General features: G+C 44.5%; 1 protein-coding gene across 1 annotated transcript in view; it reads right to left on the bottom strand.

Moving 5' to 3' along the window:
- Nucleotides 1–994: 994 nt before the first annotated feature.
- LOC126198962 (neuropeptides capa receptor-like) overlaps nt 995–24281 on the bottom strand; it is a gene marked incomplete at its 3' end in the record, with an annotated part of 1187493 nt that continues 1164206 nt past the window's right edge. The window contains exon 7 of the mRNA XM_049935612.1: nt 995–1100. Within this exon, the coding sequence (XP_049791569.1) occupies nt 995–1100 (106 nt within the window). The remainder of the gene's footprint in view (nt 1101–24281) is intronic.

Raw genomic sequence — 24281 nt, 5'->3', positions numbered from 1 at the left:
GGATGCAATATGTACGTTGTCTTATGTAATAGTTATTTTATACGTGCCTTGCGGACCTACTATTGTTCTCATGTTCATGGAATATCGCTTTATAATATGATACCATATAAGATGCATTTGGTCAAGATTCAGAGAAATGTACAGCAGAAGAGCTGATGATGGCAACGTAGTTTGCTGAAACCAGTGATCACAATACTGTACAGTGGTGATATTGGCTGTTTCAAGTTGTACTTCTGATTCTGCAGTCTTAAAGGCACCTGTCCACGGAATGGGGACGGTAAACGTGGCCGCCCTACTGCTGATCCTCGACCAGAGTGGGCTGTGTATCAGAACTGTGATTTCCCTTCTGCTTTCCCTTCATTTGTAGAGCGCTACACAACAGTATACTGAACAAGCACTTATGACTGCGATTCACTCGTCTCAAGAGTACCACCTCTACTTGAATGACAATACAGAATGCTCTTATCTGCCCCCTAACATTCATTTATGGGTACTTGACTGTCTTCAACTTTGCGCAGAGACTATATTACATGGACACATTATGTAGGAATGCCTCCAACATTAGAGTAACACCGAAATTACGACTAGGACATTCAAATTTGACGTTTTACAAAGTTCATCTGGGTAAATCATCCATTTTATGAGTCAGTTCTGTAGATTCGGCATAGTACAGAACAACCAAGGAAACAGACACGGCGAAGCAGCGCATTTCTCATCGGAGCGACGTAGAGATGAAAGCCACTTCGGCCCTGTAGTGACCAGCTGTGGTAGTCGACGGCGATGGCGACACGCGACGCCCTCAGATGCAGGTCTCGGCATCGGTGACCAGGGCGCGCCTGTCGACGGAGCAGTCGGGCCCATTGGCGGTGACCCCGGCGTCGCGATGCCAGCTGAGATGGCGTCCCGCACCGGCGCCGTTGCCATTGGCCGCCGCCGGCAGCAGGGAGCCACCGCCACCGCCGCCCCCGCCGCCCACGCCTCTTCCGCCGCCTATACCGCCACCTGCCAGCGCCTTCAAGCTGCCCCTGTCGCCGGCGGCTGCCGTCCCGCGACACACCGAGTAGCGCGTGGTGCTCGCGCGGCTCACTGAACCGTCGTACCTGTCGGGAACAGGACCTATCAGACTGTTGTCACCGGAGACCTCTGTCTGCTCTCACACTGGACTATCGCTAATGAGCAGAGATCAAGGAATTAGTACAAGTACTTGGCTGGGGCCCGCAGCCATGCAAAATATTTAGAAGGGTCGGCTGTGATCCTAAAACTATTTATTCACAAAATCAATTTACGCAGTTTCGACCGTGTGGCCATTATCATGTGGAGTACTGCTTGGCCATAAACACAAAACGCAAATACAGAAGAGCACTTTGCATCCAGTGGCAGTATCACAATAAAATACATATTATTAGCTACTTAATGTGTGCATTACTATGTACATCTCTACATCTACATTCATACTCCGCAAGCCACCTGACGGTGTGTGGCGGAGGGTACCTTGAGTACCTGTATCGGTTCTCCCTTCTATTCCAGTCTCGTATTGTCCGTGGAAAGAAGGATATTCGGTATGCCTCTGTGCGGGCTCTAATCTCTCTGATTTTATCCTCATGGTCTCTTAGCGAGATACACGTAGGAGGGAGCAATATACTGCTTGACTCTCCGGTGAAGGTATGTTCTCGAAACTTCAACAAAAGCCCATACCGAGCTACTGAGCGTCTCTCGTGCAGAGTCTTCCACTGGAGTTTATCTATCATTTTCGTAACGCTTTCGCGATTTCTAAATGATCCTGTAACGAAGCGCGCTGCTCCTCGTTGGATCTTCTCTATCTTTTCTATGAACCCTATCTGGTACGGATTCCACAGTGCTGAGCAGTATTCAAGCAGTGGGCGAACAAGCGTACTGTAACCTACTTCCTTTGTTTTCGGATTGCATTGCCTTAGGATTCATCCAATGAATCTCAGTCTGGAATGTGCTTTACCAACGATCAACTTTATATCATCATTCTATTTTAAATCACTCCTAATGTGTACTCCCAGATAATTTATGGAATTACCTGCTTCCAGTTGCTGACCTGCTATTTTGTAGCTAAATAATAAGGGATCTATCACCAGATTAGACCTGTCTTCATATAACCAGCAATTCTTTGTGGCTATTCGTACATGAACAATGTACAGCGAAGAAAATAATTATGATCGTTACCCAACACGATACTGGATGACCGGCGTTTGCCTTGCAAGCGAGTGACGCGATGGGAGATATTATAAGCGGAGCAGAGACGAACAGGAAATCATTCTAGAAACGATGCAGGCACCAGTCGGGGTGACCTAAGGTTTGTGCGATCGTGACTAACAGCACACCACGAGTTGGCCATTAAGGCGGTGAAGGTGCACGCCTCACTATAGAACTCGGTGCGTAATCCGCTCTGTAAAGCTGTAATTGCGGCTATGTGTCCTGCCGGAGGTTCGAGTCCTCCCTCGGGCATGGGTGTGTGTGTGTTGTTCTTAGCATAGTTTAGTTTAAGTTAGTTTAAGTAGTGTGTAAGTCTAGGGACCGATGACCTCTACAGTTTGGTCCCTTAAGAAATCACACACAATTGAACATTTTGCGGCTATGTGAGGCAGATCTGATTAGAGTAGAACGCTAGAGAAGACATTAATGTTTCAGAGCATACTGTTCAGCGTGTATTGTTGAATGAGGTGCTCCACAGAATACGGCACCTACATGTTCCCTTGTAGACACAACGATATCGTCAGGTACGAATGGCAAGGACAGAACGACATAGAGAATTGTCTGTGGATGAGTACAAACGTGTCGCCCGGTCAGATGAATCACGTTTCATGTACCAGTTGGTTGATGGTTTCGGCCAGATATGCTGTCATCCAAGTGATCAGCTCTTTGAATCATACATTGCGCCACAGATGCAGGATGTTGCGGTCGGTATTATACTATTGGATCATTCATGTGGGCTTTCATGGAATCTATGTTAGTAATCGAAGACACCATGATAGATGTGAAGTATGGGAATATTATAGCGAGCCATCTTGGATCACTTAATGATTGATGTCTTTCGCAATGAGGATCAACATGATTACTGTCAGTATCGCAAGTCTAGAATCGTGCTACAGGTCCGCCCGGTTAGCCGAGCGGTCTAACGCACGGCTTTCCGGAGTGGGAAGGAGCGCTTGGTCCTCGGCACGAATCTCCCGGCGGACTTGTGTTGGTGTCCGGTGAGCCGGACAGTCTTCGGATGGTTTTTAGGCGGTATTCCATTTGCCTCGGATGCTTCCCCTTACTCCGCCTCAGCTACACTATGTCGGCGATTGCTGCGCAAACAAGTTCTCCACGTACCCGTACACCACCATTACTCTGCCACGCAAACATAGGGGTCTGGTGTGAGACGTTCCCTGCAGGGAGTGGGGGGGGGGGGTTCCACAGGGGGTCGAACCGCACAATAACCCTGGGTTCGGTGTGGGCGGCTGAGGAATGAATGAAGAGGACTGCGGTAGTCGTCGTGGGGTTGTGGACCACTGCGGCTGCGGCGGGGACCTAGCCTTTCCGTCGTTTCTAGGCATCCGGTTAACATATATACAAACGTGCTACAGTCGTTTGAGTGACATGATAGTCAATCCACAGTGATGTCTTGGACACCGAATTCCCGTTCAAAATCCAATGGAATACATCTGGTGCCGACCCTGAACTCACAAACCAACGATCCGTGGAACCCTGTGGCCTGTAGGGAGATATACGGTGTCCCATACCTATGGATCGGCACTAAAGACCAGTCGTTTTCATAGCATACAGAATCGCTGTTGTACTGCATTACACAGCTGGATCGGAATACCATTAAAGAGGTGGTCATAATGATTCGGCTCATCACTTTATAGTAGTAACGCAATAATTTGATACTGAATTCGTGGAAATCTAGGAACATTAATCTTAGTAACAATGTCTAAATCCAACATTATGTTAGCGTCAATTGTGGGTATCGACATTTAACAGAAAAGTGTGTCAACGGTACAATCACCATCGAGAAGAAGTTGATAGATCAGAGGAAGAACGGAAGGGTAAGATTAGCCTATAAATGGAAGGAAGAAAGCAGAAATAGAAAGCGATGACAAAAGTTTAGATCATTAGAATGTGACAGAGGTGTTGCTTCTGTGTTCACAGAAACATTTATTCACATTGTGTTTAGTTACATAAGACTACTTTTAAGAAAATCAGGTGTTTATCAAGGTTTGGTCATATGCTGAAGCACAATGCAAGTACTTTATAATGTAACCGCCAGTTGGGTGGCGTAATGTAAGTGCAGTTAGGTATCTTTGGGCGCTCTTTATTTACAGGATCGTAGCACTACTATTAATGAAGTCCACCCGACCGTATCTATTGTAGTGGATTTAAACGGTTTTACAGTCAAAGCCCATTATGATCTCGTTTTTTTGACAGGATGATTTATGGCTTTAAATAATTTTGAGAAATCTTTATGTGTTATTTTAGGTGCAGTAACAGGTCGTCTTCAGGAGTAAAAGAAGAGTTCATTACAACACCTGCGAACATTCATAAGCATTTGTACCATGTTGTAGAACAACTCAATCAAAATTAAAGCATGCAGTAAAATACTCAATTTTTACGTCAGTCATTATTTTAACAGAGCAAAGCACATGTGCAGCCTCACTACATTTAACTCGGTAACCTTAATCTAGATACAAATCATTATGTTAGGAAACATTTACTCTTAATTAAAGTCGTTTTTCACATCTAATGATCTGCTGTTGTTGGTCAGAACTGATAGTACGGGTATTAATAAAGTGACACACAGTTGAGTCATGATTTTTCAAAACGAGGAAGGAATCGATATAATTTGTGTGATGCGTTTCTTGTTTTCATAAGATTCATCCGACTTCACAGACCTACAACTTCTATGTGAATGTAGATAGGAAACAGCAGTACGCTTCAACTTTCCCAGAGGGAACTAAAAGTAGAAATTGGCGCTAGTGCTGTTTCCCGGTCGTGTAGTTGCTGGTAGGGGGCTTGCGTGGTACAGCTAGCTCGCTCGCTCTCTAGCTCCTCATTAGCCAGTTTGAGTTGAAGGCGAGTGGCCATAACATACCAACAACAGACGTTATGCTTCAACAGTTGCAGTTCTGTTCCGTACGACGTGAATTTGGTGTATAGTGTAGCATTATGTACTGAGCTAGCATTGAAACCAGTTGCCTTGAACTGATAGTGCACTGTCATACGAAACTTGGGGACTAATGTAACTTTAGCAAAATGTGTCACTGCCTAGTGGTGCAACTCGATGATACCAGGACTATAAACAGAAAGATTTGCTGCAGTATAACACGGACGATAACTGAAAGAGCTACATAGTGATACGGATGATACGAATGGAAATGACATTATTGTTCAAGGACAATAATTACAATGGAGCCACCACGACTTACAACGGTCCCTTGGACATTACAGAAGGCACGACATGGTTTTTAAGGGGGTTCATTACTACCATGGACGGCAATCAATGGTTTGCAGCGTGCTCCTATGCTGGTCACAATGTTGGTACCGAGCTCTTGAGGTAATGCGGGTTGTCCCACCACCAAGGCTGCTGATATTCACTCCATAAGCTTTGGTGTACATGGACGTGAAGCAATATGTCTCTAGGAACCATCCAGCACGTGCTTGATGGCATGTAAGAGGAGGTTACAGCAGACCAGTCCACTTGCCCAAGATAAGCTGGTTCCAAGAGCTTCTACACCTGAGCAGTTGGGTGCGGTCTCGCAGGGACTGGACCGAAAGTACCACTGAAAAGATTGAAATCTACGTGGAGTATAGTGATAGAATAATGTATACTGCTGAGTTAACCGTTCTCAAACCCTTAAGATCACAATGCCCAGGCCACATAATTGCTCCCCATAATATGACATCTCGACCACAGTACGTTAATGTTCGGCCATGACGTCTTGACGCGTCGTGTATTCTGCCGGACATCAGCGTCGTTAATGCACTATATTTCGACAACAGATGTTACCTGGGACTGCTCATCGAGTGGAACAGGTCTAGTATTTACACCCAGAGTGTACCACCTACATAGTCGGCCCCAGGCGTTCCGTCTGCAGTGCCCTCCTGCTACCAGGGTCCTTAGGCGTTTCTCCTTTGGTCCGGTGCAGCTGTCTGTGCGCTGGAGTTCCGCTTTCGGTCTGGTGTCGTCTCAGGTGCTGCCTCTGCAGTCGGCTCCCCCTTGAAACGTTCTTATGCGCTCCTTCTTCGGCGCAGTGCGCCAGTTTGAGTGCCTACGCAACATTATTCCTGCTCGGTAGTTGTACGGTGCAAACCTACGCACGCTACTCTGAGCGGATTGTTTGGCGAGGGTTCCTGCTCTGGAAAAGCAAATTGTCGTATGCTCTCTAAGCAAAGTACTGTGTTCAAAATCTTGCCACGGCAGAACGACTGACCACGGTTTTTCGTGGCGCTAAGGTGAGGCACTAGCGGGTCATTGTCTAGTGTCGAGGTTTTCCTTCCAGAGACCCCACCTGACCCGCCGCCCCGCGCACCCTCCCCCTGCCACCTAAGACGGATCTTGATATGGATCAAGGAGAGATGGACCATGAAACGGACGCTTTCCTCAGGTCGTGGTTTCACCGCCGCGTTGACTCCCTGGAGCGGAGCAGAAAATGCCAGTCGGCAGAAGATCTTGTTACCTTTAGCTGGAGACTGGCGCCGTCACCGAACACGGGACAGGCTCCGACCAATAAAGGGTCCAGATGGAAATCAACAGACATTACCATAAGTATTTGAACCTTGTAGAGAGGGAGAAATGACATCGATTAAACCACATGGTCCGAGTTGCAGAAGCAGCTGAAGGTCCTCTTTAGCCATCTTCCAGTTAAGATGGAGCAAGTGTTCCTGAAGTAGCAGGCCGCAGCCCTGAGTTTTCCAGGACCGTTACGCTGGCCTGAGAAAGTCACCCAGGACGCCCCTCTTCCTAGTCATCCTGGTGGACAACGAAGAAACTCGGGAAGTTTTCGAGTTGGACAGTGTCTATGACATCTCAGCGAAGGTGAAACATTTCAGCAAAAGGTACGACAGTCCAGTGCTACTCCTGAGAGGGGAAGGACCATATTGTGCGCCACTATTACATGTCTGTTCTCTACGCCAAATGTGCAGGTCACACGAGACCTAGGAGTGCCAAGAGAAAAAGGAGGACACACCAACTTTCTGCAACTGCAGCAACTTCGCCGATGCTACGAGGGGAAGGCGCCACCCACGACAGAGAGCATCAAGCCTGCCCATCAACTACGCGAAACGCTGCAGAACGCTGGCGCAGAGGTCAGATTGAGTAACGTGCCACATCACAGCGTGTAGAACACACGAAGCTGCCAGCGGACACTACCCAGGGTCAACGACCAATGCCGCAGTCACTTGAGAAGCGAACTCAGTACGCTTATTTGGAAATGAGCCATCCCCCGGCACTCGTTGATGTTGTTACGGCTACCCTCCAGGCCATCGACGTCAAGAACGAAGCCCTAACATGGATAGTGACCATATCCAATGCCTAACCGTCTGTACGTTCAATGATAACGGACTACGCCCCCAGCAGAGCGAAATATGCCAGTACCTAAGGGACGAGGATGTTGATATCTCCTTTGCGGAGGAAACCTTCCTCAAAGCTTGGGGTGAATTTGCGGCAACAAACCGCTGCTTGTACCGATATGACACCACCACCCACAAGGGCAGCATCGCCATCTACGTCATGACGTCGCTACGGCGTCATCGAATTTACCACAGCTTGCAACAGAGGCCACTAGGGTAGCCATCAACACTACTAGTGGAAAGATTATTTTTGTGTCTTCATTCTGGCTTCCCGATAGACTGCTACATGAAGCAGACTTGGATGTCCTGCAGTCACTGGACGGGAGACTATTCGTTGCAGGGGACTTCAAAGCTAAGAACTTGGAACGGAGCTTCCTCCTCACCATCACCATCGAGAGCCGTCTCTCACGTCGTTCACCAAAACGGCCTAGTCAGGCAGGGCCCGTTGGAACCAACACACTTCCCCGCTTACAGCCGACTGCATGTGATCGACTTTGCCCACCTGAAGGCAGGCAGGCAATCCATGTACATTGACATACATATCATCCTGCCATCCAATCACTTTCCAGTCATTTTGACTTGGAAGTCATATGTGCCTCTGTTCTAGATCAGCGTCCGAGATATCGTAACCTGGACCCCGACCTTTTCACATGGAAATACTCGAGTCATTCGAGAACATGCCTAACCGCGAACTAACTGGGGCACAGCCTCAGATTTCTTCAGCAGAAGAATACTTCGAGAAGAAAAGGCCGCTACACCGACGTGACTGCAGCAATCCCAAGACCTCTCACGTCACCGGTTCCCCACATCCTGGCAGCGACCACCGGGAAACACCCATTGTTCCGTGATTAGCAGTTCATCCGCCATCGAAATACGAAATACCCTGTCAACCTAATGTGATGGTGAACTGAAGTAGCAGTCGAAGAACACAGGCAAGAGGAATCTGCGGACCTGGTGTAAAGGCTCAACCTCAGCGACGGTAGCACCTGGAAGATGTTGAAGAACATCGTGTGCAGCCGACAGTGCATACCACCGCTACAGGCCGGCAACGACAACGTCAGTGAGCCTGATGCAAAAGATAGCACGCTGGGCGACGTCTTAGTAGCGAACTTCACGCCAGTGACAGACCTCTTGGACGAGGAGCACATCTGTCGAGTAGAAGAACAGCTACCAGTCTTTCTACAGACAGAAACGGAGAAGACGTCGTCGAGCCGGACACAGAGGGAGAAGTGCGGTGCGATTTTCTTCGCTCAACACCGGGAAAGCAGGAAGCAGCAATGATATCAATAGACTACCAGCTGAAGACATTTCCGCCGATAGACCATCGGCACTTAGCCGACTTCTTCGTCGAGATACTCCATTCGGGCTTTAATCCCTCAGCGCTGAGGCACGGTGAAGTTGTGGCCATCTCGAAAACCAGAAAAGATCCAAGCCAGATAACCAAGTACCGATACATCAACCTGCTTCCATCACTCTCGAAAGTTTTCGAAAGGCTGCACGCGAGAAGTCTATTGGAACACGTCACCCAGATGTGTGTCGTTCCTGACGAGCAGTACGAAGTTCTAAGCGGCTACTCGACCTCTCACCAGCCCCTGCGACTGGTACAGCCGACAATGACAACACTGGAAACAAGGGAATGCCTTGTAGCAGTGATCTTCGACATGTCCTGAGCCTTAGATTCCATTTGGCAAGGAGACTTGGTGTATAAGCTCTTTGTACTCGGGCTGCCATCGTCGCGTGGAGTCCTCCTCATATCGAACCTTTCACGTCTTGACTGATGATGGTCCATCACGGATCGGCTGGTACGCGCAGGAGAAATGCGGGGTTCGGTACTCGGCTACTTGTTGTATTCCCTGTACACTACTACGAATTAGTGGGTGACACATGTTGAATTGGCACTTTGCGCCAATTATACAGAGCAGTTTACCCTCAGCATGAACGTGCTCACGATGCAACGTCGCCTCCACGTCGGATGCGACACTCTGAGTACTTACTCGACGAAGTGGCGGCTGATATTCAACGCAGAGCAGAGGCAGGCTCTAATCTTCACGCGAATAATTATTATGGTTGCAGCAGGTACATGATAACACCTCCACGTCACCGCAGGCTGAAGCAGACAGGTGAGGTTTTCGTTTCCTTTCTTCCCCACAGCAACAGCAAGAACAACATTTTAATGTTTATACTAGCCGACAGTCCGAGCACGGAAAGCTCGCCAATGGAGAATCAGCGTCAGTCTAAGCACCAGTAATTCGACTTCAGTTCAATGCACCGCTCTGAGTGCTGGCGTTCCATTTTCTGGCTAATGCGGTTATAACAGTTCTCTTTGCTGTCTGCTGCCTCTAGATGGGTCCTCAGACGATGCAGCTCTGGTCTGGGTGTTCGTTCATGTCCATACACGCAGTTCCTATTTTTGTGGAGTTCTACTGCTGTCCCCGTCTCGTTTCAGCCAGTTATGTGCAGGAGCATACGTTTTACTGAGTGAGTAGCCATTGTTACGATTGGCGAGATTGCAGACACTTTTATCTCTGTAGAAAGTACCTACTTGCCTTCTCATTATCGTTCATGGACTGATTTTTTTCCAAAACATGCTCGGCAGATTTACTTTCCTGTCTGTTCGAGTGTACCTCTGATGTTCTTTGCATCGTATGTCCATTGACCAAGCACTTTGGCCAATGTTTTGCATGCTACATTGGCAAGTTACATTTCAATTTCATGGTTTTCGTAGTCACAATCGCCTTTCACATGCCCTTGTAGTCCTCATTTTTGGACAGAACACACAATTGATGTCATTCTTCCCGAGAATCCAGCTGATTTTGGGCACAGATTCTTACCGCATAGGGGAGGTTCTTTGTGTAGTTTTGTTTTTCTTCTAGATCGCGTGGTGGCGTGCTTGATTTAAAACACTTTTGAATCTCATCGTATACCCTTCCCTGCAAGACACTGATGCTCTGTTTCTGCTGCCAAACTACTTCGGTCTTGCAGGGTGCGTTAACTGTGTAACAGTGTCTTCAGAACTCCATCTTCTGCGCTGGGTGGTGAAAGCTGCTTTCTTGCAGGTATAAATCAGTGTATTTTGTGATGTACACTGTTGCAAAACCACACTTCTGGTTTTCTTTTGCCAAGTAATGTTGAAATAGAATTGGTCATTCATTTGTAGTTCCATACTTCGCTTAATATTTCGCTGGCGTGAGTTAAGATGTCCCGCAAACTCAATGAGGCTCCCTCAACAATTAGACCAGATCACATAGGTATCATCCACATACGTGAAGAAATACGTACATATAGCCGCCACTAATGCCTACTCTTCATATCTCTCCTTGAACATATTGGCAATTCATAGTGCATAGGGCTGCTCTTGACTACACCTGCTGTCTGTTCGTAATATTGGCCCACATGCAGATAATGTCCAACAGAGCATAGTAAAATTCCTCTGCAGTCAGTTCTAATGAGTGTTTGAGTGGCGCCCTAGTGTCATCAAATTCTGTGATATGTAGCAACTTGAAAGGCTGCAAGGAGCCCACCGAGTTGTCCTCATACGGGAACCAGTTTCTTGTAGTCTCGCCTGTTGGGTGCGTTGCTGACGATTGGCCGCACTGGCATGCCCTCTTTGTGTACTTCTGAGCAGACCATAAAGTTTGGGAGGAACTGGTGCTCTCGATCGCAATTGTTTGAAGACTTAAGCAGGTGCACAAGTTTTCTTCGAGACAGCCCTGGCCTTCTTGTCCACTTTGTCCAAGGGGTCACATTCAAAAAGTCTATATGCTGGGTCCTGCAGATTTTTGGGCAGCTTCTCGTAATCAGGCTGCTACAAAACGACAGTTAAGTTTCCTCTTTATGCTGGTAACACCAGAATTCTGGTGTTGTCCTAGAACATTTTAATTGCAAGCCGCTCTCTACTGTAGATGTTCGATTTTGGAGATTTTTCTTGATGATCAGCCTGCAGGTATTGCGGCAAATTTCTTCTGCCATATTTGGTGGAATTGCATTGTGAACTGGCTCCACTGCACTCTTGAAACTTGAAAAGGGCAAATATCTAACAGTCGAGGCAAAGTCGATACCCCTACTGAATACCTTCAAAATGGTGCCTTCAAACTGTTTCTTACTTAAGTAAATCCTGTTGCCAGTGTCCTCCTTCTGCTGTGCTTTTTTGCTCATCCAGTCAAACGTCGCAGCCTGACATGCTGAGGCATTCTTCTTGGTGCTCCCCTCTAGTACTCTGTTAGTAGCTGAGAGGCAGTGTGCCCTGTCCCACTATTCAGCTGACAAAGAGCCGCCACGTGCAGCTAAGGTTTAAACCTCCCTGGCTATCACATCCAGCCTGTGGCACATACCTGATATCCTCTCTCCAACTAGTGCCTTCCTCACCCACCGCTTTATCCTGCTCGCCACTTTACAGTTGCCGTAGAATCTAGGAGAGCTCAGCATCCTAGTTATCCTTTGTCAAAGATTGCCTAGCTTACTGATATTTAGACTCTTGATGTAAATTTTTAGACTTTCCTAGTGATCCGCCGAAATTTTGATGTGTCAGATATTCTGTCGAATATCAGTGTTGTTCATACAAGATATATCGACAACGTAGAACATTGCTACTTGAAACTGCTCGTAGAGTGGAATGGTCATGGTAAATATCTACAGCCCTCCCCCTCTGTGGTTAGTATCAGTAGTCCACTCCTTCTAGCGCCATCATTTGGCATACCGTCTCTTCGACCAATGCCATTTGATGAGCGGTCTCAAGAAGCACCCGATGAAGGTGACGATCTACACTGCCGAAATATCGTGCATGAAGGACGCTGATAACTGACAAATACACTACACCTCAAGGCGCCTGCAGATCGCCAGGAAAATCTGATCTATCGGAAATGGAAGATATGTACCCAAATATCTACACGTTGAACAAGCTTCGACAAAGGAATGAGAGGATGCTAAATTCTCTCATATTTTTGCTGTTATATCTAGATGGAGATGCAGTACCTGGATTAAACATCGCATCGACTGCAGATACGCAAATAAGATAAACCAATGAGTGAGCATAGCATCTCTGAGAGAGAGGATTCAACACTTGCGCAAAAGTCTAGATGTAGTAGTCAGGGAGCTTTTACATATCCACCTATATTTGGGAGCCGCTTTTGCAGCTGAAGTCTGGGACAGGCAGACGGTTGCCCATGCTCTCTGGCGGGGTGCTGCAAAATCATTTCCTCACACACCAGTGCATGGAAGTTTGACCACATGAGTAACAGATGGAGGGCACTAGCAGTAGGGTTAAACTAAATGACAAGCACTTTGAAAGTACTCAGAAGGGTGTCAACTAGGGTGCCATTGACAGACTATGTGAAATCGGCTACAGAGAAGATTTACGATACTTTGTTGAATCTGTTCAGTCATATACTAACCTCAGTTCATTTTCTGCATATCGGCCAATCGTACTAGAGGACAGCAGGTGTAACCAATGGCAGCTCCCTATCCCCAGTAACCGACAACATGTTCATGTCGTGATTTAAAGAGCAGGCATTAGAGGCAGCTAGACACAAATATACATATTTCTTTAGGTATCTGAATAATTCCTTGGTGATCTGGTCTCATGGTTGTGGGAGGCTCACTGAGTTTGTGGAACATCTTAATTCATGCTAACGAAGTATTAAGTTAGCCATGGCACTGTAAATGGATGGTCATCTTGCCATTTCAGTATATATTTGTCAAAAGGAGAGTAGATTTTTGGCCATAGTGAGTATCATAGACCTAACACACTGATTTATACCTGCAAACTAGCCTTCAACACTCGGGATAGAAGTATGGAGTTCTGAAGACATTGCTAAAGAGGGAGCGTATCCTGTCAGAACCAGTTTAGAAAGCCCTTCAAACCAGCCATGCCGCCACCAGATCTTGATAAACAGCGGCTTGAGGCAAAGACTGGAGAATATCTCCCCTATTCAGGATGTATCTCTGCCAAAAGCAGCATGTTTCTCAGGAAGCATGACATCAATTGTGTGTTCTGCCCAAATAAGAGGACTACTGGGGCATGTGAAAGACGACTGGGATTACAAGAACGATAAAATTACTACATACCTCGCCGATGTGGCAAGTCTAACATTGGCCAAAGGACTAGGGCAGTGGATATCAAATGCTAATAATATCAGAGGCACAACCGACTAAGACAGGCAAGTAAATCGGCCATAGTCGAGCACTGTCTAGAAAACAATCTTTCTATGAACTAGGCTGAAATGGGAGTTCTGGCTCAGACGTGAGATACTTTGTTTTAAGTGAGAATCTATAGAGATAAAAGTGACGGAAAACGTCGAGAATCGTGACAGTGTGCACCCACTGGGTAGAGCCTATGTTCCTCTACTGGAATGGCTAAAAACGAAACATGGGCAACAGCAGAACTCCACAAACCTAGAAACTGAGGGTGTGGACATGGAAAACGAACCCCACACATAACACCAGGAACACTGAAGATGGAATGCCTAAGTACCCTGTTACTAGTAGTGGACTGTAAGCGGAATGCTTGGAACCGAGTATGGACGAGGAAGACAGTAGGTAGGGGGGAACTTTATGACCGAATCAGGAGAAGTCAAAATCTTAGCTGACAAACAAACGCTGACTTAAGTGTAAAAGGGCGTGTGGAGGGCAATGTAAGAAGCGTTCAGTGACTTCTAAAGAAAGAATTTGTCAGCCGATCTGAGTAAACCCCCTAAGGATTTTTGTTTTAACGTAATATCAGTAGGCGGGTCTAAATCCACCATTCATTTAGTCAGTAACCATATTGGCATCGAAATGGAAGTTAACGCAGAGAAGGCTGAAGTAACGAATTTGGTCTTCCGAATTTGTATTCACCGCCGAAGATCGTAAGTTATACCCTCCTAAAGCACTTGTCCCTCTCCCCCCCCCCCCCCCCCCCTTTACAGCAACAGTATATGCCCATCGCTGCGGCAACGAAAGGAACCTAGCGACTGGAAAAATGCGCAGGTCGTTCCCATTGTCAAGAAGAGTCGTGCGACAGTTGCATCGTTGAAGTCAATCAGTTGTAGAATTATGGAACATGTTTTAGGCTAAAAAATTATCACGGTTTTAGAGAACGAAAGTTTTTCTATAAATACCAATTCGCAGTTTGCAAACAGAGATGTAGCGAAAATCAACTCGCTCTCTTCCCTTACGAGACGCACAGCACTGCAGTCAAAGGCGCTCAGGTTTATTGCCTGGTCCCTGATTTAAGAATGGTACTTTTGTCGGGATCTTCCGTTTAGTGAAAAATATTAGCTTACCGAATATAGGACCAGATTTACGACTGGATTCAAGGCTTCCTTTCAGAAAGAGCTCAACATGTCGCTCCTAACGGAACAAAATCAACAGATGTAAGACTCTAATTCCAGGAGTACTCCTAGGAAGAGTGATACGAGCGCTACTGTTTACGTCTATATAAATGACCCAGCAGAAAGCGTCAGAAGCTCTTTATTATTTACACATGAAGCGGCTGTCTATAACAGCAACGCTAGAAAATTGATGAATGGTTCACATTCTAGCAGTTAACGGTGAACTTCAACAAATGTATTGCTCGTATATAGGAAAAGAAATCCACTACTGCACGACTAAACTATTGATGAGAAATTGCTTGAAACAGTATACATCGTAAAATAACTAAGAGCAACAATCAAAATGGTTCAAATGGCTCTGAGCACCATGAGACGTAATTGCTGTGGTCATCAGTCCCCTAGAACTTAGAACTACTTAAACTTAATTAACCTAAGGACATCACACACATCCATGCCCGAGGCAGGATTCGAACCTGTCACCGTAGCGGTCGCGCGGTTCCAGACTGTAGCGCCTAGAACCGCTCGGCCACTCCGGCCGGCAGAGCAACAATCCAGAGCGACCTTAAATGTAATGACAACATAAAAGTAGTACGAAAAGGAGATGCCAGACAAATTCATACGAGGTACGTTAAGGAAATATTAACACATCCACGAAAGAAGTGGTGTACGAGGCGTTTGTGAGACTGCTTCTCGAATGTTGTTTACCAGTCTGGAACACTTAATAAGTGAAACTGATGGAAGAAACAGATAAGATCCAACGAACAGCGATGCGTTTCTTTATGGATTCGCTTTAGTCAGCGCGGGATCGTTACAGAGTTGCTCAACAAACTCGCATGCCCGACTTCATAAGAGAGGCTTCGTGCATCGCGTAGAGGTTTACTAATGAAACTCCGGGAGAGTCATTTCTGTGAATATTTGGAAAACATATTACTCCTCCATCATACATTCTATGAAATGACCACTGCAAGAGAAGTCGTGAAATTAGAGCTCATACAGAGGCTTACCGACGATCATTCTGCCCACGTGACATTCGATTGGAACAGAAAAGGGGGAAGAGTTAGTGTTATCAGAAGTACCCTCTGCCTCATACCGGTGGTGGCTTACGAATTATGACGTAGATATAGAGGGAATTATAAATAATTAACCCGTTCCACTCGACGAGCAGCCTCAGGTAGCGCCTGATGATAATAACTCACTTTGTCGAAATATCGTGCACGAACGACGCTGATATCCGAAGGAACATCCGGCATCTTTGGATGTGAAGAGATCAGTAGCAAAGCCCGAAGAATTGCGTTTTTGGCAATGGTCCTGAGTGCGCTACGTACCCTCACATGGCGAAAGATGGGAATACGCAATGCATCCAGGAAAGTTGTCGATAATGATCGTTCTGGTGCTCCAGGTGTTTGTGTGGGGAGACGAAACGTTGCATGAGCGTACAGACCTCCAATTATTTGAACACGATAAAATCAGTGCGCAACATTATTTTGACACTGTACTCTTTCTGCATATAAGTCCTTTCATAGTTTCATGCGGCCCTGACAACTTTTTTTATGGATGAAATGCGCACCGCATCAAGTGCGCAGGTAGAGGGGCTCTTGGAGAGAGTGTTTATCCAGCGGAAGGGAAAAGATTGACGTGATTGACGTCCTCTCCTCCCTCCCCAAACATAAATATTATCGAACACATGTGGATACGTCGGGGAGACATATCGTAGGACGTCTACATGCACTGACGACCATTCAGCAGTTATCAACCGTGCTGGTGTCCCAACTGGGTGCCTCAGACCAAGGGGGTCTTACCGTGGCCAGGGATGGAGCATTTTCCGCAGCATTTATTGCTGGCCGTGGTCGTTACACACCCTATTGAAAACAGTGTCCCGTGTTCTGTCATGGCCAGGGGACCAGCGTAAATCATGTTGATTTCAGAGCAATGAATATCTTTTCCTGTTCGTCTCATTGCGTATTTCTTTCAGTTTCCTTTTGCACTTTAATCTTCTGTATATGGCCCAACTTTGTCGAGCGTAGTTCCTTGACAACGATACAGCGTGTGAAATTTGCTTCCGTCCTTAGGTTTTGCACACAAGTATATGTGGTAATACTTTTATGGTGCAGATGTGTGAAAGACTCGGCTCATGTGCCTCTCCTTGAGTGAACTGCGTTGCCTCGTAGCAACTGCAGTCAGTGCGTCAACCCCAGGCACGTTTGCTAAATTACGAGACGAGACTATCGTTCGGATGTTTCTCGTGTATTATATGGATTGCCAACAGAACATCATTGAAAGAGAAGAAAACATTGATCACAAGTAGAATTATGAAGCATATGTGACTTTCGTGCGAGTATGCATGTAAAACCATTACCATTTTAAATTGAACGTTTTTTTTTTAAAGAGAGCTTTTGTGGATCTAGGCGAAAGTGAAAATTTATCCTACGTTGCTAAGCTAATAAGTTCGGCTGCTTGGTACGTAAATGTAATATTAAGTGAAAGAAAACAAAAACTCTGCTTGTTCTGCAGCATTTTTCTTTTTCTGTAACAGGTTTCGAACTAATGAGGCCATCATCACACTATTAACTGTGATTGTGAAAGCAGGTACTACACTGAGGAGTAATTTCGAAAAACATATTACACTGTTGGAAAGCGACAGAAATCCAGAGAAACTAGCGGCGAAGTCATAACGAGAATGAAAAAAGGTAAGCGAAACAGGGAATAAATATAATACACTATTGGTCATTAAAATTGCTACACCACGAAGATGACGTGCTACAGATGCGAAATTTAACCGACAGACTGGAGATGCTGCGATATGCAAATGATTAGGTTTTCAGAGCATTCACACAAGGTCGGCGCCGGTGGTGAACCTACAACGTGCTGACATGAGAAAAGTTTCCAAACGATTTCTCATACACAAACAGCAGTACACCGGCGTTGCCTGGTGAAACGTTATTGTGATGCATCGTGTAAGGAGGAGAAATGAGTACCATTACGTTTCCGACTTTGATAAAAGTCGGATTGTAGCCCATCGCGATTGCGGTTCATCGTATCGCGACATTGCTGCTCGCGTCGGTCGAGATCCACTGACTGTTAGCAGAATATGGAATCGGTGGCTTCAGGAGGGTAATACGGAACACCGTGCTGCATACCAACGGCCTCGTATCACTAGCAGTCGAGATGACAGGCTTCTTACCCGCATGGCTATAACGGATCGTGCAGCCACGTCTCGATCCCTGAGTCAACACATGGTGACGTTTGCAAGACAACAACCATCTGCACGAACAGTTCGACGGCGTTTGCAGCAGCATGGACTATCAGCTCGGGTACCATGGCTGCGGTTACCCTATACGCAGCATCACAGACAGGAGCGCCTGCGATAGTGTACTCAACGACTAACCTGGATGCACGAATGGCACAACGTCATTTTTTCGGATGAATCCAGGTTCCGTTTACAGCATGATGATGGTCACAACCGTGTTTGGCGACATCGCGTTGAACGCACATTGGAAGCGTTTATTCGTCATCGCCATACTGGCGTATCACCCGCCTTGATGGTATGGGGTGCCATTGGTTACACGTCTCGGGCACCTCTTGTTCGCATTGACGGCGCTTTGAACAGTGGACGTTACATTTCAGATTTGTTACGACCCCTAGCTCTCCCCTTCATTTGATCCCTGCGAAACCCTACAATTCAGCAGGATAATGCACGACCGCATGTTGCAGGTCCTGTAAGTGTCTTTCTGGATACAGAAAATGTTCGACTGCTACCCTGGCCAGCACATTGTCCAGATATCTCACCAATTCGAAACGTTTGGTCAATGTTGGCCGAGCAACTGGTTCGTAACAATACACGAGTCACTACTCTTGATGAACTGTGGTATCGTGTTGAAGCTGCATGGGCAGCTGTACCTGTACATGTCATCCAAGCTCTATTTGACTCAATGCCCAGGCTTATCAAGGCCGTTGTTATGGCCAGGAGTGGTTGTTCTGGGTACTGATTTCTCAGGCTCTATGCACCCAAATTGCGTGAAAATGTAATCACATGTCAGTACTAGTATAATATATTTGTCCAATGAATTCCCCTCTATCATCAGCGTTTCATCTTGGTGTAGCAATTTTAATAGCGAGTAGTGTAGGAATATTCTAGGCAACAACATAATTCTTTCTTTTTAAACAAGGCGAACACCAGCCAACAAATTAAGTGACAAACTAAAATTTCATTTTTTCTTTAGAACTGTGAACAGGCCAAACTGAGTTAAGAAGAAGAAAACAGTTAACATAATATGATGTTATCGTCCTTCGCATCACCTGAGATCGGAAAGTAACATCTAGTACCACTGCGCCATTCAAACTGTACAGCAAATAAAAATAAAAATAGCCTTAATCAAGAAAATCACCTTCATATTTCCTTTAGTTCTGTGGATATTTCTTCTCTCGAATCCAACAAATATCTGCAACATAGAACGTAACCAGTACCATTAATACCACCTTAATACAACAGAGTTGTCTTTATGGAATCACTCATTATTTTAACCTGATATGTCAGTACAACTCTTGGCACCATAGTCTAGTAGGGAGTCTATCCTCGAAAATATACATTATACATCTCGATATCCTTCGTCCTATCATTCATTATCACTTTTCAGTTGGTAGCAGATTTTTTCTTCTAAGGAAGTTTTGTGTTTCCTTCTCTAAACACACCAATGCTTTCTTTCTTTTCTGGTTACGAGCGTTCCTTTCAAAGAACGTCGTTCATATGCCAAAAAATTTACTTCCTTTGTATTTGCACCCGGAAGTTTCAGTTTTTCATGTCCTTACGGAAGAGACATTAAATTTCGAACATGTAATTGTGCAAATTCTAACACAAAGTTTCCGCTGGAACTTCGTCGTACTTGCTTCCAGTTTTACGGGAAACGACAATTGTTTTCCGAGGCTGTGCCAATGCGTTGCTGTTCATTATAGGGACATGTTTTGGTTATAAAATTGTTGTTAAATGCAGGTTAATTAGCCAATAATAAGGGGTGGAAACGAAGGCTGGTCGCCAAACCTAGACAAAACTCAGTTATAAGGTGCTAAAACTTAAACTGTTAGACCACTGGCTTTTGCAAAATGACAGTTTTGTGTCGAAGTCGACGACAGTGATCATGTTATATTATATCACGAAAAAGAAGCAGTACAGGTTACACTTTTATTTATAACGAGTTGTATCGGTACACACAAACTGACTCAGGTAAGTCCTGCACGTAAGTCTTGGATAAGAATCTAATCTAATTGGGCATGAACTGGTAAGAGAGGTTAAATGAAATTGAGAAGAACACTAATTTGTCTGTAAATTACATATTAACAACGGACCGACTGTGCTACAGCAAGCTGTAAACACCTCTTTCCTCTACTTCCATTTCTCTACTATGCTAACAGGCCAGTCATTAGTAACTGAATAAGTAACTGAGAATCAGAAGATGTAATGTTTATTGATGCCACGCCTACTTTTTGAAACACCACTTCAATATTAGCTCGGTGAACAACTGTTCCGGAGATAACTCTCAAGTAAATTTGCATGAGATACATCTAGAAGGCTGTAATATATACTCTTTCGTTTTATAGATCATCCGTGACTCTGTTCTGAAGCAATAAGAAACCAGCTGCTTTATTTATGAAGAAGCAACTCCTGTTATCCCTTGTGCCATTGTGCTACTGGTGGAGATATACGCAAGTGTGTAATGGAAAGGCTGTCCGGCATAACCTACCCAGTGCAAGTGACATGAAAAGTGCAGTATGAGCTATATATTTTGATATGGTGTCAATAGATGAACATATCATACATCATCTATGCCACTTTAGCTTCTGTACACGTCTAGTATCAGAGGGAAAAATTCCTACATTAAAACGTGAGGATTTCAAATTCTATCTTGGATGTTGTCAAGCCCACCTACAGGTTTCTCGACGATCCTGGACTTCTAAAATATGTGTGTTCGTAGCAAAACTCAGAATCAAAGCAAGTCTCTAAATTCACTCATAAGGAGCGATGCCCTATATCCAGATCTGCATCTACTACAGTTGTCAGAATTACAACTTATGATTAGTTCTTGCATTTAATGACGGGAACGTAAGGCGAATGAAGGTATTAGAAGGAATGGGCTTTAAGAAAGGAAATTTCACTCAAGAAGTATTGAGAAAAATAGATTTACGGCATGTCTCTGTAGTCGGTAATCTATAAGAGAAGCCTTGAAGGGACAGAGGACCCTGACTACAAATCTGGGGTCTTGTGGAGAGGTTAAACAAGAAAAACCTTAGATTGAACACTGAACTGCATTTTCTGAAACTTACGGTTCTTTTTTTTTCTTTTTTTTTTTTTTTTTTAATGGCTATGAGCACTATGGGACTTAACTTCTGGTGTCATCAGTCCCCTAGAACTTAGAACTACTCAAACCTAACTAACCTAAGGACATCACACACATCCATGCCCGAGGCAGGATTTGAACCTGCAACCGTAGCGGTCGCACGGCTCGAGACTGTACCGTCTAGAACCGCTCGCCCACACCCGCCGGCCGTTTTTTAAAGTTTATCTTTTTTCTCAGAGTCCATGAAAACTAAATTACGAAATTTTGTTCACTTTTTTCAATAAACCCAATAAATGTTGTATCGTAGGTTAATTTTGAAGTTCTAAGTGTAACCTGAGGTATGCGACAAGGCGACTGGAATTTTGTATGAATTTTATTTAACACTTAAAGAACTGTAATTAAGAGATTAATGAAAACCTCCTATTCGATATATTCAAAAAAGCTCATAAAAGAAGCTTGTTGTATGCAAAGAGATTTGACAGAGAATATTGTGTAAAAATCTCTGGAATAGTTTCTGAGAGAAAGGTACAAATATTATTTTTAAGAAATAATATTTATAAACTACTGTACATAATTAAGTTAAATGTCAAACTGAAGGAATCTAACAGTAAATGTTTTAAATTCATGTAAACTATGGTGCAAAATTCCATTGGTATATCTTCAAAATTGGGAAATTGGTGCATCTTTTAAACAGTTTGTGCTTTTCATGAACATCCCACCATAAATTACTTCGTAACACCTTCAGACGTAATTTTATATTAATTCGTTGTACGACTGTACAATTTTGGCCCTAGACCATCATCAGTTACATAAAATAGAAGTATCATGTCATCAGTTAAGAGGTAATCACAAAGTATGTCAAATCCGAAGACAAGCAAGGAAATTAAAAGTTACTTAGCAGAATGTTGCCAATGGTACATTATGCCGTACTGGTTTTTGCCCCTATTTAAATTTAATTAGAGTTCATCCTCCTAGCGCTTATGACCGTTTTTAACTGTCATAAACTTGTTGTTTTCAGCTCGGCTGTTATGGGAGTGCGTCACTATCAAACAGTTCTTGCAGAGATCTTACGCCACGTATACAGAGATACACGAAGTTGATGCAGTCAGCGAACATATATGGTGCACAATGGGTGTTATTTTGTGATATGAACATGAAATGAAATTAAAATATTAAAATGTAAAACATTAATATAAAATACTAAATATTAAAAAATTAAAATAAAGTTAAATTCTACAACTCACCATTGGAGCATTTATACGTTTAAAACTGTGCTTTTACAGCTGAAGAATGAAAATTACGAAATCATGATGAGATTGCTATGACTTATTACATGGTTGTATAATATTCTTCGTATTGTGGCTCTACATGTCCAAGAGAATAGCAATTGCTGTGGTTTCTACTGCTCTGCAATGAACGTTAAATAATTATAAACAAAAGCTTGTAAGGCATAATTTACGAATGATAATCTTGTGTGAAGTAAGTTATCATTTTCCTAGCGTATCTTGAGATCAGACTTTCTTTGTGCATAATTTTTAACTGATGCTAATACATTGTGTATTTAATGCTTCCACTCTACATGTTTGGTTACGGTCTAGGACCAAAACTGTATCGCCATACAAGAAATATATACAAATAACAACAAAAGGCGGTACGAAACAACAAAAACTACATGCTACATCACAGCTGCGGTATCCGTCACGTTTAAAGTTATATAATTAATTGCTCCACACTGAAAATTCATGTATTCAACATAAGCGAGCGAATGGTTGAACCGAACACAATCTCGAGAAAGGTGTACATTCACGCTAAGCAATAATACGCACCAATGCACCTGCATCTAATTAATGCTGCCAACTAACTGTTTCTGAAACAAATATTATGTCCAGTTTGGTCAACAACGTTAAATCACAAAACACTGTTGGCGGGCGAAATTTACTTTTTACGGCTGGATAGCACCATCATTATCCGCAATTGCCCAATAATTTCACAAAACGATTCTAACGTTTTGAAACATCGATCTTCTGCCGGTACGTGAACGAAAAGTCTTTGATAGGCCTTCATGGGAAGGACGAATTCCTTTTGAATTCCATTTGAATTCCATCCACGAAAGTATTCAGTTCGCTTACAAGATATAAAATTTTGGATGCGTCCCGTTTCTGAACGTTCCAGTTTGTGATAAAGTTGACATTGCAGTGTATCACACACTAAAGCTGACGTAACCATATTTACATTTCCTCTGTCTCCTATGCCGTTCACAAGCCGCGTGCCCTTAAATCTTTGGTTCATAGGTCACACATTGTCTTCGACAATGACTCCCAACTACACGAACTTGCACATCAAAAAGAGCAAGCTAATGGACATTCCCAGCAGGATTTAGCAATGCATTTCTCGTGAAATGAAGGATGTTCAGGGTGACAATGGTTGAACTATATGAAAAAAGAAACATACTAGTTAGAAACTACGGCGTGCACACATTTTATTCGAAATGTAAACGTCACTACAATTATTCGGATTTAGGTTATGACTTGTTCGACGTGCCTGCTGATCATTGGCTATGATGTGGCGCAGAGGAATAGTGAAATTTCTTCGTGATCCGCTGAAGTGTCGGAGTATCGAAGATGTCGATGACATCCTGAATGGCTGTTTGCAGCTCAGCAATGGTTTGAGGGCTATTGGTGTACATCTTGCCTTTAATATACCCCCACAAAAGAATTCGTATGTGTTCACATCCGGAGAATATAGCGACCAATCGAGGCCCACGCCAATGGCCTCTGGGCACCCTAGAGCCAGAATATGGTCATCAGAGTGATCGTCCAGGACATCAAACACTCTCCTCCTCCGATGGGATCGAGCTCCGTCTTGCATGAACCAAATAATGATGCAATCAGGGTCGATTTAGATAATGGGGATGAAATCATCTTTCAAAGCCTCCACGTACCATTCGGTAGTCCCCGTGCCATCAAGGAATAACGCACCCATTATTCCGTGCGTGGACATTGCACACCACACAGTGAATAGTTGAGGATGAAAGAGACGCGGACTCTCAGTTCCCCAAATGCGCCAA

Source organism: Schistocerca nitens, chromosome 8 (genome assembly GCF_023898315.1).
Source record: "Schistocerca nitens isolate TAMUIC-IGC-003100 chromosome 8, iqSchNite1.1, whole genome shotgun sequence".
NCBI lineage: Eukaryota > Metazoa > Arthropoda > Insecta > Orthoptera > Acrididae > Schistocerca > Schistocerca nitens.
The sequence above is the reverse complement of the archived record's forward strand: the minus strand, read 5'-3'. Positions and strand labels throughout refer to the sequence as shown.